We start from the raw sequence: 20524 nt of genomic DNA on the forward strand, positions 1-20524 counted from the left end.
TTACTCAAAATGTTACTAAAGTGACTAGACATGTTCCTTCCGTGTACCCTTCATATATTGAATTTGGTATTTTTTAACCGTAACATTTTCATTGTTCATAACCAGGTGATATCGGACGACCCGCCGCAACTACCGGAGGATAGCAACTTTTCACCGGAATTCAAGTCTTTCGTATCACAATGGTATGTTTTGATCTCATTTATTAATTACTAGCTACCCGCCCCGTCCTCGCGCAGATAGTTCAACAAATTTACACAAAAGCTTTACAAATTATACATATAAGCCTTCCTCTTGAATCACTATCTATTAAAAATAAGGGTTCCTTTTGTACCTTTTTGGTACGGAACCCTAAAAACCGCATCAAAATACGTTGCGTAGTTTTAAAGATCTAAGCATACATAGGGACAGGCAGCGGAAAGCGATTGTTTTATACTATGTAGTGACAATAAAGTAATTCTTTTTAGGGTTTCGTACCCAAAGGGTAAAAACGGGACCCTATTACTAAGACTATATCCGTCAGTCCATCTGTCTGTCTGTCATCAGGTGAACCGTGATAGCTAGACAGTTGAAATTTTCAGATGATGTATTTCCGTTGCCGCTATAACAACAAATACTAAAAAGTACGGAACCCTCGGTGCGCGAGTCCGACTACGGCTCGACTTTGCCGGTTTTTTTTGTTCTTATTTTCTGACAATTTGGTTTGACAAACTATAGTATGCCGTCGATTTACTGTTTGTTTATGGACTGTTTCTTTTGCACAGTCTAACGAAGAACTATAGACAGCGACCGAAGTACGCAAAACTATTGGAACACCCGTTCGTAGTGAAGGCGGCGAGAGGCAACGTGTCCGTGGCGGACTGGTACGCCGACATCACGGGGGTACACCCCACTCCGGCTAAGGTGAGTGTTCAATCAAAATATTTATTGTTGGTCATGACTGTCATGAGTTACAGAGATGTTATTCTAATGTACAACGGTCTTCATGTCCTGCCTCAGAGAGGCGTACAATATGGAGACTTAATTCTAAATGAGATCATTTATGTAAATATATTAACTTGTGCTACACATTACAAAATTGGTTAACATAGTGTTTTATATTATTCTGTTAAAAAATCGGAGATGCTGTAAAAACATTTCTCCACAAGCCAGTGAAAAATTAATGTGGGTGAATAAGTCTCAAAATCCATACTAATATTATAAATGCGAAAGTCTGTCTGTCTGTCTGTGTGTTCCCTCTTCACGCTTAAACCGCTAAATCGATTTAGATGAAATTTGGCATAGAGATTGAGTCCCTGAGAAGGACATAGGATAGTTTTAATCCCGAAAATCATCCCTTAAGAAAGTAAAAAGCGGGGTGGAATTGAGATATTTAATGAAGTGCCTGCTAATTTGTGTGCATAATATACTCAAATTGAATTGCTATAAGAATTTTTCAAGGCGCTATACTTAATTTAGCTGCTGTTACTAAGTCCACGCAGACGAAGTCGCGGGCAAAAGCTAGTAGGGAATATTACGCAAAACTCTGCGTAGAGGGCGTCACTATAGTCTGTATCTTTAGGTATTTAAGAGAATGTAAACAAACCACAAATTTATTTGGGCAAAAATAGATATAACTCCGTAATAGATGGATACAGTCTAAGGAAAAAACGTGCCTCGAAAATCAAGAAAATTTGATTCTCGTTCAAAGGGCGCTACTAGTTTTGGCCTACAGTCGTATAGATGGCGTTGACGGTTTCGTTTGTTATTTAACAATTTTAACGCATATCAGTGAAAGAACATGGGTCAAAATCATAAAAATAATTAATGCAAATAAAAAAAATCATTTATCTATATTTAAATACATTTTATCGTATTTTTACAAATCTACAATTTTAGTTTTAAAGTGTGTCGACAGATGGCAGTGAATTTACTGGGGTTACAAAATTTACTATGACAGTACCGCTCTAGTATAAGTTACTCTATGATTTGGGCAAGAAAATTCTTCAAGTCAATTAATTTAACTCTAAATGCCAAGAACAGAAGTTTCACTACGATATATTACTTACTCAACGTAACGACGAAGCTGCTATAATTGTGCCATTTTGTTAATAGAAATATATTTATTTGATTAATCAATAGTAATTTAGTTTTATAATATTACGCTATTACTTTGCCCTAGTAAAGAATCTAAAACGAGTACGAATATTTAGCCATTTGAGGGTAGATGAAAACATTACACGATTAAATGAAATAGGTTAAAGCCAGAACGATAAGGAACTAATCCAGGCAGTTTTCTATTGTATCAAAGAGGATATAATAAGATAGAGCGGTACTGTCATAGTAAATTTTGTAACCACTGTAAATTCACTGCCATCTATCGACATACTTTAAAACTGAAAATGAAGATTTATAAAAATACGTTAAAATGTATTTAAATATAGATAAATGATTATTTTTATATGATTTTGACCCATGTTCTTTCACTGATATGCGTTAAAATTATAAATAACAAACGAAATCGTCAGCGCCCTCTATACGAGAGTAGGCCAAAACTAGTGGCGCCATCTGATCGAGAATCAAATTTTCGAGGCACGTTTTTTCCTTAGACTGTATCCATCTATTACGGAGTTATATCTTTGATTGTATATATATATATATATATATATATATATATATATATATATATATATATATATATTGTATATATATATTGTATATATATATATATATATATATATTTACATTTATTTAACTACCTAAAGATACAGACTATAGCACAATCACAGGGCCTACCGCGAAACATGAAAATCTAAAGTTCGGTTTCTGCCTAACTATCACTTGTATATTCGATCGATAGAGAGGCAGATGACGAAATTTCGATTTTCGGGTTTCGCGATAGGCCACCTGTAAACAAACAGCCTTGATGTATCAATGTACATAGTGAATACTTGTCAAAAAACTGTTAAAAGCATAGTATTACTTACTCTATGGTTTAGGATGTGCAGTAGTGCTGCACTCTGGCGGCAGAACATTGCAGTAATAATCCCTATTGCGAAATTTCGTCGTTGATAATTTTCAGAAACTCGCATTCTTGTATGGGGATCGAAATTATCCGTTTCCAAAATGAAACTTTTTTCTTAACTTGTTATAACTTGCAATGCACCTATGTATGTACGGGTCAAAACTTCCAAGTTAAATTTGACCCACTTCCCGACTTCCAGTGAAGCTGAAAATTTGCATACGTATGTAAGTCGGGTGACAATGCAATATTATGGTACTATCGAGCTGATCTGATGATGGAGACAGAAGGTGGCCATAGGAACTCTGTGATAATACAACGCAACCTAATTGTGTTTGGCGTTTTTAGAATTGTCTCGATGAGTATTAGTTGTCTATTAAGTAATTAATTAAGCGCTGGTAAGAGCGTGCGACTTTCAATCTGGAGGTCGCTGGTTCAAACCCCGACTCGTAACAATGAGTTTTTCGGTACTTATGTACGAAATATCATTTGATATTTACCAGTTCCTTTTCGGTGAAGGAAAACATCGTGAGGAAACCGGACTAATCCCAATAAGGCCTAGTTTCTACTCCGGGTTTGAAGGTCAGATGGCAGTTGCTTTTGTAAAAACTAGTGCTTACGTCAATTCTTGGGATTAGTTGTCAAGCGGACCCCAGGCTCCCATGAGCCGTGACAAAATGCCGGGATTACGCGACGAAGATGAGAAGAGTATTCGTTGTCTGTCTGTCTGTCCGTCTATCTGTCACCAGGCTGTATCTCATGAACCGTGAAATCTAGACAGTTGAAATTTTCACAGATGATTTATTTCTGTTGCCGCTATAACAACAAATACTAAAAACAGAATAAAATAAATATTTAAGTAGGGCTTCCAAACAACAAACGTGATTTTTTTGCCGTTTTTTGCGTAATGGTACGGGACCCTTCGTGCGCGAGTCCGACTCTCACTTGGCCGGTTTTTAATCCCATGTTATGTTTACAGACGGTGACAACAACAGCGACGCACACAGTGACAAGTGCGCGGGAGTTCGAAGCGCCCGTGACGCCCCAACCCGTCAGGAACATGGTCACCAGCCAGTGGAACGTAGAGCTCACGCCCACGCCCGCTAGGTATTTATTTTACTTACTTACTCCCGGTTGCACCATCCGCACTTGACAGACTGATCAACGTCACCCGGCGCGCCGCGGCGGTTTACTATGAATCTTTTCATACAATAAAATTTTGCGAACTCTTTAACGATGACAAACATTTCGGTGCAACCGACCCTTACTCCGTTGGCTCAGCGACCCAAAATGAGACTTTGCCTCCGACACAAGACAGCGCCACTTTTCTCGGTCCTGTGCGGGCTCTCGCCAATAGGGATGTTGACAGTTTTTTAGATCTGTTTTCATTTTATAAATACACACGTAATTATTGCAAAAAAAATATATTTTTTATTTTTATTCATTGATTTTTAATAAAAAATTAACTTTAATTAGGATAGTATTTAAATTTCGCGCAAAAATTCCCCAAGCCTAGGAGAATATAACCAACGGAGACGCCTTATCTGTAATTTGCTGTACAAAAACTGCCAACTTTTGCGGGGGAGGCGAACGTCAAATGTATACGTAACGTCAAAATAGCCATGTCAGATAAACGTCAGTCCATACATTGTGTATGACCATTGGCCGACTATTTTCGACAGAGGGGAACGCCTGTTAATGGCTACTCCGTTTGTTTATATCCTCCTAGCTCCAAGCTGTCACGTGATCTTGATGACGTGACGGTGTGATAAACAAACTGCTGTCAGTGCCACCTCTGGCACTGACCTGGTGGTCATCACCACCAGGTTTGACAACTTGTCTGTGCGTGTTTCTTACAACGTGACGTCACGCGCTCCGATTTGCGTTTGCAGTCACGTGATGCTGGGCATTATTTTAAATTATTTTTAATTAATTTATTACGCATATTTACATTTACAAAATATGATTTTCAGCATTCTAATATTCCCTGCTATGGTAAAAATATACATTAAATATACATTTTATATTTTCGCGATTCATGTCAACGTCCCTATCTATTGGTGACTCGGAAGTTCGCGCAGATCCGCTTCCACCATGTCGCACTAGCGATACCTGGGGCGTCCGATAGGACGTCTTCCTGGGCGGCCCAGGTATGCTCTTTTCACGTTCCGATCTTCATCCATTCTCTCAAGATGGCCCAACCGACGGAGTCTGTGAGCTTTAGTCTCTCCCATAATGTTAGGTTCAGCCACTAGGTCTTCAATCTAGGTGTTTGAGGAGTGTCATTTCAAAAGGGTTTATTAGTCTATGATAAACCATACAAAAATAAGCCTCGTGTGTCTTTTCACAAGGTTTATTTTTGTATGGTTTTTCATAGAGAAATAAACCCTTTTGAAAAGACACTCCTCATTCATTTTAGTGCGATACATATCGCATATCGGTCTTTTTTAGGGTTCCGTACCCAAAGGGTAAAAACGGTACCCTATTACTAAGACTCCTCTGTCCGTCTGTCTGTCTGTCTGTCACCAGGCTGTATCTCATGAACCGTGATAGCTAGACAGTTGAAATTTTCACAGATGATGTATTTCTGTTGAATAAAAACAGAATAATATAAATATTTAGATGGGGCTCCCATACAACAAACGTGATTTTTTTGCTGTTTTTTTCCGTAATGGTACGGAACCCTTCGTGCGCGAGTCCGACTCGCACTTGGCCGGTTTTTTTTATTTGATATAGATGGTCCCTCTATCCTATATATTTTCTTTGCTACTAGTGTAGTGCAGTCTTCATCGTATGATATGTATTGAATTACCTATTCGCACGTGTATCGTACAACGTTTTACAGTACATATGGCCCTTTAAATGTTCGACATAGTGACGTAATGTGCTAATTATCGCACTAGTGCGTTAAAGTAGCACCATAATATATGTACTGTAATAGTACATAATGCAATATGGGGCGTAAGTTAAATATTGCAAACGAGAGTATAGTTAAATCGCGACGGCTTGCCAGAGCGATTTTTAGACTCGAGTTTGCAATATTATCACGCCCCGAGTTACACACAATGTTTTTCATCAGACTTGTGATACAAAAATGAAGTATAAAGACAAAAAACTGTTATATAATACTAGAAACTTCATAACTCCCTAGGGAAAACGCTTTTTCTATAGTTCCCCTTAAGCCTGCGTGCAATTCCACATTTACTGAGCGAGTGTGATGAAAAATAATGTAACGTGCAGGGCGTGGTGGGCGTCGGCGGGTCCGCACGCAGGAGGCAGCTCCTCTCAGCCCGCGAGCCTCGAGACAGACTTCGCAAACCACTCTCCATATCCTCGGCGCAGGTAACTATGCCTCAGTCAACTAACTAATAGACTTGATGACAAATTTTTAAGGTTCCGTACCCAAAGGGTAAAAACGGGACCCTATTACTAAGACTCCGCTGTCCGTTTGTCCGTCTGTCTCTCTGTCACCAGCCTGTATCTTATGAACCGTGATAGCTAGACAGTTAAAATTTTCACAGATGTATTTCCGTTGCCGCTATAACAACAAATACTAAAAAGTACGGAACCCTCGGTGCGCGAGTCGGACTCGCACTTGGCCGATTTTTAGGGTTACGTAGCCAAATTGCAAAAAACGGAACCCTTATAGATTAGTCATGTCTGTCTGTTTGTCCGTCCGTCCGTCCGTATGTCACAGCCACTTTTTTCCGAAACTATAAGAACTATACTGTTGAAACTTGGTAAGTAGATGTATTCTGTAAACCGCGTTAAGATTTTCACACAAAAATAGAAAATAAACAATAAATTTTGGGGGTTACCCATACTTAAAACTGACTCAATTTTTTTTTATTAAACCCATACGTGTGGGGTATCTATGGATAGGTCTTCAAACATGATATTGAGGTTTCTAATATAATTATTTTTCTATACTGAATAGTTTGCGCGAGAGACACTTCCAAAGTGGTAATGTGTCCCCCCCCCTGTAATTTCTAAAATAAAAGAATGATAATGCAAACTTCCATCGAAAATTGGTTTGAAAGAGATTTAGTAAGTAGTTTTTTTTTACATACATACATACATACATATAATCACGCCTATTTCCCGGAGGGGTAGGCAGAGACCACGGATTTCCACTTGCTACGATCCTGACATACCTCTTTCGCTTCCTTCACTTTCATAACATTCCTCATACACGCTCGCCGGTTTAGGGTGCTTTTTTTTTAATATATCGTAAACCGCAATTTACCTTTCACTCACTCACTCACTCACGTTTCACATAAAAAATACATTGTTTATATTGTGTAATGTACGGAACCATCGGTGCGCGAGTCCGACTCGCACTTGGCCGGTTTTCTTTATTACGGTATTTTTATTCGATCAGGTTTGTTTTTGGAATCAAATGTCTATATGGGACCCGTTGCGTTAAAGCAATACAAAAGTCAGAAATAATGGTCAAAGTCCGACAGTCGTATTTCACTAGCGAAACGCTCCTAACAAAACGGTAAGTGAACGTGACGTCAAGGTCACTGAGAGCCCATCTTCAATGTATGGATTATAAGTAAAATTGCTATTTTGTCGGTGAAATATTGCGTGTATGCGTATAGTTGCTGTACAATATTTGAAAAACTCCGTTCTCGGAGCCTACTTTACCTTAAGTAGAACACTCCCCGTTTGATATGAATTTGAAATAAAAATTGTTTCGCAGGACGCTAGAGGCATGCGTGTCGCCGCCCCCGCCGCCGGCCCGGCGGGTCTCCGCGGACAACCGGTGGAGGCCCTCGCCCGCGGTACGTTATACCAAAGATAGATATAACTCCGTAATAGATGGATACAGTCTAAGGAAAAAACGTGCCTCGAAAATCAAGAACTTTGGCCTACTGTCGTATAGATAGCGTTGACGGTTTCGTTTGTTATTTAACAATTTAATCGCATATCAGTGAAAGAACATGGATCAAAATCATAAAAATAATTAATGCAAATAAAAAAATCATTTATCCATATTTAAATACATTTTATCGTATTTTTATAAATCTTCATTTTTAGTTTTAAAGTGTGTCAATAGATGGCAGTGAATTTACTGGGGTTACAAAATTTACTATGACAGTACCGCTCTAGTATAAGTTATTCTATGGTTATACCAAAGATAGATATAACTCCGTAATAGATGGATACAGTCTAAGTAAAAAAACGTGCCTCGAAAATCACAAATTTGATTCTCGATTAGATGTCGCTACTACCTTTGGCCTACTCTCGTATAGAGGGCGTTGACGGTTTCGTTTGCTATTTAACAATTTTAACGCATATCAGTAAAACATGGGTCAAAATAATAAAAATAATTAATGCAAATAAAAAAAATCATTTATCCATATTTAAATACATTTTATCGTATTTTTATAAATCTTCATTTTTAGTTTTAAAGTGTGTCGATAGATGGCAGTGAATTTACTGGGGTTACAAAATTTACTATGACAGTACCGCTCTAGTATAAGTTATTCTATGGTTATACCAAAGATAGATATAACTCCGTAATAGATGGATACAGTCTAAGAAAAAAAACGTGCCTCGAAAATCACAAAAATTTGATTCTCGATTAGATGTCGCTACTACCTTTGGCCTACTATCGTATAGATGGCGTTGACGGTTTCGTTTGCTATTTAACAATTTTAACGCATATCAGTAAAACATGGGTCAAAATAATAAAAATAATTAATGCAAATAAAAAAAATCATTTATCCATATTTAAATACATTTTATCGTATTTTTATAAATCTTCATTTTTAGTTTTAAAGTGTGTCGATAGATGGCAGTGAATTTACTGGGGTTACAAAATTTACTATGACAGTACCGCTCTAGTATAAGTTATTCTATGGTTATACCAAAGATAGATATAACTCCGTAATAGATGGATGCAGTCTAAGGAAAAAACGTGCCTCGAAAATCACAAAAATTTGATTCTCGATTAGATGTCGCTACTACCTTTGGCCTACTCTCGTATAGATGGCGTTGACGGTTTCGTTCGTTATATAACAATTTTTACGCATATCAGTGAAAGAACATGGGTCAATATAATAAAAATTATTAATGCAAATAAAAAAATCATTTATCCATATTTAAATACATTTTATCGTATTTTTATAAATCTTCATTTTTAGTTTTAAAGTGTGTCGATAGATGGCAGTGAATTTACTGTGGTTACAAAATTTACTATGACAGTACCGCTCTATAATATTATATCCTATTTGGTTATACACAATAAGGCACTTTCAAAATGACTCTTACTGTTTTATGTACACACATATGGCCGTAGTTTACTGAAACGGATCCATCCTCTACAATTTATCATTTAAAATGAATGACTTGTTTTGTTTTTGAACGATAGTTCAAATTATAGGTAGTTTAAAAAAAAAAAACATTTATTGTCGCAGTAAGTATACAAAAAAAAACCAGTAAAAAACAGTAGTAGGTACTTCTCTAAATAATGTGCACATATATCTCCCTATGACGTAATCTACTCTAACATGTGTGTAGATAAAAATTGAAATTTATTATATTTTATTCTAATTAAAACTAAATTGGTTATTACAGAGCTCGGGAAACACAAGTCCTATAGTCCTTCAAAGGTTCTACCACCAGAGCCAGCAGCGGCGGTCGCGGGTCGACTTGCACGCCACGCCCCGCCACCGGAGGTACGTAAAGCTTTGATTTCATACTCTATACGTTTAGCTATTTCTATAAAAGTGAACAAAATCTACCCTCAAATGGCTCCTTAAGCCAGTTGAGGGTAGTTGAAAACGTTACATGATGAAATCATCATCTTCCTCGCGTTGTCCCGACATTTTTGCCAGGGCTAATGGGAGCCTGGGGTCCGCTTGGCAACTAATCCCAAGAATTGGCGTAGGCACTAGTTTTTACGAAAGCGACTGCCATCTGACCTTCCAACCCAGAGGGGAAACTGGGCCTTGTTGGGATTAATCCGGTTTCCTCACGATGTTATCCTTCACCGAAAAGCGACTGGTAAATATCAAATGATATTTCGTACATAAGTTACGAAAATTCATTGGTACGAGCCGGGGTTTGAACCCGCGACCTCCGGATTGCAAGTCGCACGCTCTTACCGCTAGGCGACCAGCGCTTCACATTACATGATCAAATAATGTAGGTTAAAGTCAGGTCGTTCAGTGACAGATCCAAACGGTTTTGTATTTGGTTGGTTAACCAATGAATGTTATAACTACCCGAAAATGTACAAATTGTTTCTTTACTTTTATTTAAATACCTAAAGATACAGAGTATAGGAAAGCGAGGACGCAAAAAGACGTCCGTCTTTACGGTGACGACATGTAAAAAGTTCCATGGCGTCATAACACACAGTCAGCCACCAACGTCAAACGAAACGTGGACGAGAAAATGGATGACCTCGATTTAGCTTTAATAATTTACTTGGAGGATCAACTATCATCAGAATAGGAAAATAATCATAGGGCGGAAGATCATTATTTGTGACGTTTTCAACCAAAAGGTACCACATTGTCGCTTGTCGATAAGGTTGATTTCTAATTGAAGCTATATGGCAATAGCGCCTTACTGACAAGCGACAATAAAGTACCCCATTGGTTGAAAATGGCACATTTTATAAGCTTCTTTAAATAATGCTTTCTTTTGGTTTTCAAATGCATCGCTTACAATATTTTCCGCTTTGCCCTAAGGTTGTTTAGTTAGAATGTCTGATGGCAACTTTCACTTTTCCTTTGGCGAACTTTCGCCTATTGTACATTAAGTTTTCTCTTTTATGCAATAAAGATAAAATGTGGTATTTTCTATAAAAAGGGGCCTTATTGTCGATGGCGCTTACGCCATTATAAACGATGCTCCGACATAAATAGAATGCCGCGCGACGCTGTGCGGCGTAAGCGCCATCGACTATAATGTCCCTTTTCATGGAAAATGCCCCAAATGAATAAATAAATTGATGGTGACAGTTAAACATTTCGATCGATCGATAGGGTCGATAAATGTATAGACAAGTTTCCTATTAAGAGAATATCTACTCAAAGGGTATAAGCGCTAAATCTTGATTCAGTATTTTCTACAACAAGATGTATTTATACCGCAAACATATCTAGGACTTTTTTATGTAGAATTTAATAAGCTTTAATGTTGCCTTACACCATATTTTTATAGAAAACTTAGATTTAGAGCAACATGCGAATTTCTCCAGGATGGTACACATTTTCTAAGATTATAGTGACAGTTTAACATTTTACCATTGCAATGCGAGCGGCGTCGACACGCTATGCCAACTTATATTTCATATATATCTATAACTAATGCGAATTACTTAAGCGAAGCGTGTTCTTAAGCTCCAACCAGCGGTTGATGTGTTTCAAAAAGTATTTTGAGAATTTTTGATTTCATTCTCATCTAACAGAGATACAAATACAATTTTTAAGAAGCTTATGCTAATTATTAACAAGCATAAACGTCTGCGATCGATGCTATTAAGCTTAGAATAAATTTAAAAGTGGAAAAATTACTGCCTTGGGTGAGACTTGAACTCACGGCCTCTGGATCGATACTCCAGCGCTCTGCCAACTAAGCCACCAAGACCTCATCCATAGTCAGCAAATCTTCCCACTATATGGGTCTAGGGGACCCTAGCGACATCTACCGTAAGAGTGTTCCGTTTCCGTTACCGTTTTCCACTCTGTCTGTCTGTTGTTACTTTTAACCGCTGAAACGATTTAGATTAAATTTGGCATGGAAATAGTGTGAGGCCCGCGGAAGGACGAGCAAGATTTATTAGCCTTAAGCTATTTTCGCATTTGAATACAGGAAATGATTACCAAAGTTTGCACTTTCTTATTAATTTGACCATTCTGATTTTGCTGAGCGACTTTGAAATATATTTACTATTTAATTCATTACGCAATCGAACGTTATGTTTTACATGCACGACATTGAAATATGTTGGTTTAATTTTTGAGAAAAATAGTTTGTCTATGGTTTCGCAAAGTGTATAAAACTTCTAAAATGTTTACACAGTATACTGCGTATGTTTGGATATGTGTTCTTCAAATCTTGCAACTTAAATTTGAACCACTTTCTAGTATCTGAACTTATAGTTATGTAATTTATGTAAACGCACACAATACGTTAAGAAATGAGTGTATTTATTCGCCACAAACTGTTTTGCGGTTTGCAGAAATTTCAACGATGTAAAATTTGTTTGTGTATGTTAAAAAAAAGTGATGCAGTTGAAATTTGGAGTACTTACGTAATTCCGATGACAATGCATTTATATCTGGCTCGGAAGGTAATCAAAGGAATTCCTCGATAAAAAAAACAGAGTTAAGGCTCATTCGAAAGCTATCGAGAAGTAGATATACATACAAATGCGAAGATGTATAGCTAGCAATAAAAGTGTGTAACAATTTTTTTTTGACAGTTGATAGATATAAAGCAAAGCTTTATCTGAGTTTCCGCAAAGCGATATCTATTCTGTAATATTAGTTGCCAAGCGAACACTATATGTATATACTTTTTAAGATGAATATATTTTACTCTAGTAACATCAAATAAACTGTGTGTATGTTGGCATTACATACTGTATGTTACTTCCTCTTCCGTCTTACCGTTGCAATAAAAGAACGTGTTCGTTAACAACTCTCGCCTTGTTTTATTTATAATACTCGCTATGAGCTGTGGCAAAAGTTACCAGTCGCTTTCGTGAGTAAACCGAAATTATTCCAATAAGGCCTAGTTTTCTCTCTGGTTTAGAAGGTCAGATGGCAGTCGCTTTCGTAAGAAGTGCCTACGCGAATGTATGTCGTCTATTTGTAATTCTGTGCATCCTTGTATAAGTTTAGTGAGTTTTTTTGTTTCCAAAAAGCTGTGCGATTTTCTTACTGTATAAGCAAGGTGTTTATTTGAGACACATAAATGTGTCGCTTAATCAAACTGATAAATCCATTGGACCTTCTTAGCAAATATCTACCCTATAACCCGATAAAAGCCGATTTTCATGATATTTTTTTAATACTTCCAATATTATTTAAGGCCGTTCCGTCGGTTTGCCGCTGTCACTGTTACATTTCAATTTTGATCGAATTTTGACGATTTTTATTTATTTTAAAAACGTTACCTTACAATATCGAAATTCGAAAGCTATGAAATTACTATTAAGTTAAGATTGTTTTTTCTTCTTTTTTTGTTTAGTGTCACATAATAAATAACCGAGTAAAGTTTGATTAAAAGTCCGAGTTAGAGGTTACTTTGGGAATTAATTGTATCGAGCGAAGTGTCATAATTCGTGTATCGGAAGCTATGTTATTAAAGATAATATAGTCAAGAACTACATATATTTTTTTCACGTCTACGAATATCAACGCCTCTCAGAAAAACATGATCATATAAGGAGATTTTTCGCCTTCTGGCTCAGGGAACCGCCTTAAGTAAAGGTTACAGCTAATTTTGAAACAATCTCAAGTAATGCAGAAGAATTATAAAAAAAGATCCAATATAATTGATCTAAAGTTATAGTTTTTCCCTAACTTTCTTTTTCCTATTGACTGCTATTATATTGCACACGGATGTACAATGATGGAACATAATAATATGGAATCACCATGGTCTTGCCATTAGGCGTACATACAGTAATAGAACAAACCTCCTGAGACCCAGAAGCATTTCTTGTTTTTGAATTTGGAACCCTTAGTTACTCAACAAAAGTTCAAAATAGATTGTGGAATATGTACAAAATTTTGTACGCGGGGTCTTAGGAGGTTACTATAGAGGCCGGGAAACGATGGGTTGCACCAGGGCCTCATGAGTTACGAGGAGGTGTCGTTGACCAACCCGCCGGGCCGCGGCTGCAGTTCAAAACAAATGAAGGTTGCTTTACAGGCTTAGGTGTGTAGTGTGTAAGGCTGTATGAAATTCCTTTACATATCATCTTCACTCATCGCACCGGATACGTAGTATTTCCGGACCTAATTCGAATTTAAGTCATGTCAAACATAGATATAACTCCGTAATAGATGGACACAGTCTAAGGAAAAAACGTGCCTCGAAAATCACGAAAATTTGATTCTCGATCAGGTGGCGCCACTATCTTTGGCCTACTCTCGTATAGAGGGCGCAGACGGTTTCGTTTGTTATTTAACAGTTTTCACGCATATCAGTGAAAGAACATGGGTCAAAAACATAAAAATAATTAATGCAAATTAAAAAAATCATTTATCCATATTCAAATACAATTTATCGTACTTTTTAAATCTACATTTTTAGTTTTAAAGTGTGTCGATAGATGGCAGTGAATTTACTGTGGTTACAAAAATTACTATGACAGTAAATTTCTCTATCTTATTATATCCTCTTTGGTCATGTCAACATTTCATTGAAAGTTTGAGAAAAACTTATAACTAGTTAAAACGTTATCACTTTATGCCCCACTCTAACCCCCCCACCGTGTAGAAGTTCGTGGGATCTAAAAACCCCCCATTTGTTTCAGTCTAAGCCGGGAGCACAGCACGGGGCGGTCGCCGGAGCCCCCGCCGCGCACGGGCCGCCCGCACCCCATGCTCGGACACGAAGGTAATTACAACTATTATTCCCTTAGGGTCAATGGCCTGACACTCTTTGTATTTATTGTTATAGCGGCAACAGAACAACATAATTTGTGAAAATTTCAACTGTCTAGCTATCACGGTTCATGAGATACAGCCTGGTGACAGACGGACAGCGGAGTCTTCGTAATAGGGTCCCGTTTTACCCTTTGGGAACTTTAAAAATAAATAGCCAAATACCCGAAACTTTTCTGGAATGCCCCCGTGAATCGCTAGCGTACTGTCCACGCGCGAATTCCGTGCACGGCTGAGGAATGTTAGGAATGTTGGGCGTCATGACAGTGGTGTAATTTTGAACGGGCGCGGCGCACACCCCCCCACTTCCTCGACCTCCGAATGCACGGAATTGACGCGCGGACAGTAGATGAGTTTGTAACTATGTAATAATTATGTTGGCGTGTGTAATTTGTATTTATTTATTGCGTGTGGTAATTCAGGTTACAATAGCAGGTACAATATTGCATATTACAACATAGTTTCACTGAACACTACCTTTACAGATGTACACGCTTGTATATACTTATTACTCTATTAATAAAAACTAATTATAAAATGTCAAAATAAATTAATATTAAGAATACCGTTAAATAAAAAAAAATATATAATAATTAGCTCCATGCATGAATTTATTTTTATTTTTGGATTCATAATTTATATCGTTGGAACACCGGAAATGATAAAAATACTTTTGTAAACCTTAACATTATTTTATTAAAAAATATTTAAAATGTTGAAAATTTTTGAGCGGTTGAAACGCTCATAATTTTTGGCGCGAATTCGACAGAGCGTGATGACGTCACACGTTGGGCGGCCCAACTGACGTTTGCTACTAATGACACTAATCTGTCGAACGCGTGACGTCACGTGGCGTTTCGAGCGTTTCGCTCACTAGCTTTTCGCGGGCAAATTTTTGTACTTTTTATTCATAATTTTAAGTAATAAAATGGTAATTTAAAAACGGAAATGCATTTGTAACATGATATAACGGTAACAAACATCCAAATAAAACATATTTCGTTCAAATATAAACTTCATGCATGAGGCTAATTATGTCGGTTCAATGTCCATGTATTCTCTTAAACTATAAAAACATTTGTTTATAAGCCGATCCTGAACTGCTTTTTTTTTATTAGCCTACTTTGGTGTCCCATTGCTGGGCAAAGGCCTCCCCTCGTTTTCTCCACTCGACCCTGTCATACTGAACTAAACTTTTAAATTGTTTTATGTCTAATATCTTAAAATTATTGGGCAATCCATACTAATATTATAAATGCTAAAGTCTGTCTCTCTGTCTGTGTGTTACCTCTTCACGCTTAAACCGCTAAACCGATTTAGTTGAAATTTGGTATACAGATAGTTTAAGTCCCGGGGAAGGACATAGGATACTTTTTATCCCAGAACTCACCCCGCAAGGGGGTGAAAAGGGGGGTGGAAATTTGTATGGGGAATCAATAACCGCTGAACCGATTTAGATGAAACTTGGTATGGGGATAGTTTGAGCTGTGGGAAATGATATAGAATAACTTTTATCTCCGAAATCATCCCTTAAGGGTGTAAAAAATGGGGTGGAAATGTAAGTGTGGATTAAAAAGCAGATTTGTTTAAGAATTAAGGCACCCAAATTACTAATTCCACGCAGACGAAGTCGCGGGCAAAAGCTAGTTTATTATAAATGTCAATGCACATCATGAAACAATTTTTGGATGTTAACTTCAGTCTTGCATAGGGCTTATATAGCTTGTATTCGTATTGACTTCTTACCATTCTAGAAGAAATTGCCTGAACCAAATGCCTGTTTCAGCAAACGGTGTGGACTTGGAGCCGCCGTCGCTCCACGACCGGTTGCACCCTCACCCACCGTCGCCTCTCCTGCTCAACAATAGGTACGCGAGGTGAGACAGAATGATCGATACAACTTTCATTGTAAACAATAGAGTTAATGAAAAATTTGCTTGAACAAGTTTGGAATTGGCACTATTATATATGTGGTATTTTCTATAAAAAGGGACCTTATTGTCGATGGCGTTTACGCCATTATTAACGACGCTCCGATATAAATACAGTGCCGCGCGACGCTGTGCGGCGTAAGCGTCATCGACAATAAGGTCCCTTTTCATAGAAAATGCCCCATATAAATTATAAACTGTAATAGATGTCATATATTAAAGAAAAGTGACGAAGCCCTTCAGTGGTGAAGGCCGGATTCGAACCGGCGTCTTTAGCTATCGCGGCTAACGCCATGAACCCCTAGGCCACCTCGCCACGGCGGTACCCGTCACAATCTAAAGACGCCGGTTCGAATCCGGCCTTCACCACTGGAGGGCTTCGTCACTTTTTCTTTAATATATGACATCTATTACAGTTTATGAAGAATTTGCTTATTAAACTTTAAACGCTTGCTTAGTATGTTCTAAATTGCATGTTCCACGTAATAGGGGGTATTAATGCAATGTTCTGCCACCGAACTGCAGCACTAGCCTCTTTAGTAAATCATAGAGTAACATACATACTGTACCTTTTAAGATTTGCTTGAATAAAAACCGGCCAAGTGCGAGTCGGACTCGCGCACGAAGATTTCCGTACCATTACGCAAAAAAACGGCAAAAAAATCACGTTTGTTGTATGGGACTTAAGTTTTTTTAGTATTTGTTGTTATAGCGGCAACAGAAATACATCATTTGTGAAAATTTCAACTGTCTAGCTGTCACGGTTCGGCTATTTTGTCGGGGGGTTGCCTGGTGACAGACGGACAGCGGAGTCTCAGTAATAGGGTCCCGTTTTCACTCTGGGTATGGAATCCTAAAAAAGTATTAAATATATTAAACCTGGTATCACGTTTATAAAGTCGATGATTGCTCGCTCCATAACGAGGAGCATTTTCAATGAGCGCTCGCGTTGGTGGCCCCACGCAGACTGCTGGCTGTAGCTTTTCGCGACATAATAATATGTTTAATATATTTAATATGTCAGCATAGTATAAACAGGGCAAAGTATGTTATCTTCATACAAACGCACCGCGCGCGACTTGTATCTATGGTCGCCGCACGCACACTCAAACAAAATACGGTCTAAGAAAAAAACGTGCCTCGAAAATCAAGAAAATTTGATTCTCGTTCAGAGGGCGCTACTAGCTTTGGCCTACTGTCGTATAGATGGCGTTGACGGTTTCGTTTGTTATTTAACAATTTTAACGCATATCAGTGAAAGAATATGGGTCAAAATCATAAAAATAATTAATGCAAATAAAAAAAAAATATCCATATTTAAATACATTTTATCGTATTTTTATAAATATTTATTTTTAGTTTTAAAGTGTGTCGACAGATGGCAGTGAATTTACTGGGGTTACAAAATTTACTATGACAGTACCGCTCTAGTAAAAGTTACTCTATGTATGAAGATAACATGCTTTGCCCTGTTTATACTATGATGTCAGTGCCTCACGGAAGTTTTGTTATGAAAATTCCTAAAACAGTATGTTTATAAGTATGGAGCCATTAACCTTTTCGACGCCGTGTCAAACACAAAAGCTGTCACTCGGACGCCACGTCACCGAAGTGTCAAAACTGAAATTGAACTTTATGCACATGCACGTAGGTCTATGTTGCTCTGTGGTCTGTGACGCATTAATCCGTCTTTGGCGTTGGACCTGCGGTGCCGATATATCCGTCATTGGCGTCCAGAAAGTTAAGAAACCTTGTGTTTTCCCAGGTTATCTGAAGGCCGCAGCCAGAGCCTAACACGCGCCGAGCCCCGGAACGGGTTCCGTACGGACCTTCCCGCTCCGCACGCTCCGCGGCACCGCCACGACGACCAAGGTACCGTGTCACGACTACGTGTCGTCGTTAGCTGAAAATGATTCATTGATTGTGTTAGATGCATTGACATATATATTACTTCGTATAGACCGGCCTTAACATTAACCTTAATGGGGGCCGATACATTGGGAGTCAAAATCGTATTTAGTTACACCAGCGCGTTCAGTCGTGTGGCGCGCAGATCATTGTTGCGATTTCCAAAGGTATAATGTGCTCGACTTTTGATTGAAAAATAGTTAACAAGTTTGTGAACAAATCAAATTATTTTATTAAATATTTTGATTCGTGTTTCGTCACTTTTTCTTTAATATATTACATCTATTACAGTTTTTTTTTTATTATAAACTGATCGGCGATTGGCCCTAGTCACACCTGATGGAAAGTGAAGACAGGGCAGTTACTTATCAATGAAACACATAAGCTATTAATTCATATGATTAAAATCGAGCAAATATCAGATTTTTTAAGCGCAACGATTGCATCTAATACAGTCAATCAATCTTTGCCTAAACGATGTGGTTAAAAACTATAATGCTTAATAGAGGATAATAGAAAAAAAATGTTTCTTTGACAATGTGACTGCTGTCTTTATGCATATTGCAGATAATTGAAAATTTGAATACCTCGAAAGAGCTTCTAGTTTTTTACTTTGATAACACTTGTTATATAGATTCATTTTAATGATAATAATGATATTTTAATATAATAAAAAAAATATGTCTAAGTCTTATAATTAAATTGACTTTAAGTCTTACAATGCTGCAAATATGGTCAGTTCTAAAAGTCCTAAGTATTATCAATGTTATTTTTGTTAAAAATTTATATTAATTTAATGATATTTTCGATTAGTTACTTTGGATTTTAGTCTGATCAATACAATTCTTATAAACTGCATATTATACCTATACTCAATATTTATGAATAAATTTGTTTTCTTTTTTATCATATAAAATATAGAGAATAGAGAGTTATAACTTCTAGCCACCCAAAAGTTTAAAAGCCATTCCATTTTATTTTTAATCTTTAAACAAATCAAAATTGTTTTTGTTTTGAGTAAATTTGGAATTGTGGGCGCCTAGAAGATACTGCGAAGGAAAGCGTGACGTATAATGCGTTTTATTACTCTGATTTTATTTTTTAAGAACAAATTTAAAACTATCTGCCATTAGTACCGATTTTGTCAGATTAGCTGGACAAATTGTGACAATCGGCACAATTATATTAGTATATAGGAAATTGGGACATTTCACAAAAAGGTCTATTTTGTCGGGGACGTGACGCCAACTAGCAGCTACCTTGATAACCTAAAGGAATTAAGAACGCCAAGAACAGCTCCATCGCTTTGCCGCTGTCACTGTCACATTTCGCAAGAAAAAACGGGAAAGATCATGCGCGCCAAGTGTCAAGTTTGATCGAATTTTGTCGATTTTTATTTATTTTAAAAACGTTACCTTACAATATCGAAATTCGAAACCTATGATATTACTATTTAAGTTAAGATTGTTTTTCTTATTTTTTTTGTTTATAGTATCACATAATAAATAACCGAGTAAAGTTTGATTAAAAGTCCGAGTTAGAGGTTACTTTGGGAATTAATTGTATCGAGCGAAGTGTCATAATTCGTGTACCGGAAGCTATGTTATTAAAGATAATAGTCAAGAACTACATTTTTTTTTTCACGTCTACGAATATCAACGCCTCTTAGAAAAACATGATCATATAAGGAGATTTTTTGCCTTCTGGCTCAGGGAAAGTCGTGCCCACCGCGCCATGGACACCTATAGGTGTTATGTCGGACGCTGTCAAACTAACTTTCACACAGTAAGGTTTACATTAGCTCAATTGCGCCCGGGACGTTGGCGTGTCAGTGACGTGAGGGGATTTTTTTAGTTACTCGAGCGCGTCAGATTAAGATATGAGTGATATTTTGCTACCCCGTGGAGTCTAACTTTACCACTTTTAGCCGTCTATGTTGAGCAGTTGGTTGGCGGGGGGTTCAACAAATCGTTAAGCATATTTTGAATTTTGTCATATTAGTCCAAATTAATGCTATAATTTGTGCTATTACTAAATCTGATGATTAT

General features: G+C 37.4%; 1 protein-coding gene and 1 non-coding gene across 2 annotated transcripts in view; one reads left to right on the forward strand and one right to left on the reverse strand.

Moving 5' to 3' along the window:
* The window catches only part of LOC134755229 (dual specificity mitogen-activated protein kinase kinase 7-like), a 53667-nt gene that overhangs the window by 11774 nt on the left and 21369 nt on the right, over nucleotides 1-20524 (forward strand). Inside the window, exons 8-16 of the mRNA XM_063691752.1 lie at nucleotides 106-182; nucleotides 762-900; nucleotides 3978-4105; nucleotides 6239-6340; nucleotides 7704-7785; nucleotides 9584-9684; nucleotides 14508-14590; nucleotides 16424-16514; nucleotides 18334-18440. Coding sequence (XP_063547822.1) covers nucleotides 106-182; nucleotides 762-900; nucleotides 3978-4105; nucleotides 6239-6340; nucleotides 7704-7785; nucleotides 9584-9684; nucleotides 14508-14590; nucleotides 16424-16514; nucleotides 18334-18440 — 910 coding nt within the window. The remainder of the gene's footprint in view (nucleotides 1-105; nucleotides 183-761; nucleotides 901-3977; nucleotides 4106-6238; nucleotides 6341-7703; nucleotides 7786-9583; nucleotides 9685-14507; nucleotides 14591-16423; nucleotides 16515-18333; nucleotides 18441-20524) is intronic.
* On the reverse strand, nucleotides 16812-16884 carry Trnas-cga (transfer RNA serine (anticodon CGA)). Its single transcript has one exon. It is a non-coding gene; the product is annotated as a tRNA-Ser (tRNA).

Source organism: Cydia strobilella, chromosome Z, assembly GCF_947568885.1.
Source record: "Cydia strobilella chromosome Z, ilCydStro3.1, whole genome shotgun sequence".
Taxonomy (NCBI): Eukaryota; Metazoa; Arthropoda; class Insecta; order Lepidoptera; family Tortricidae; genus Cydia; species Cydia strobilella.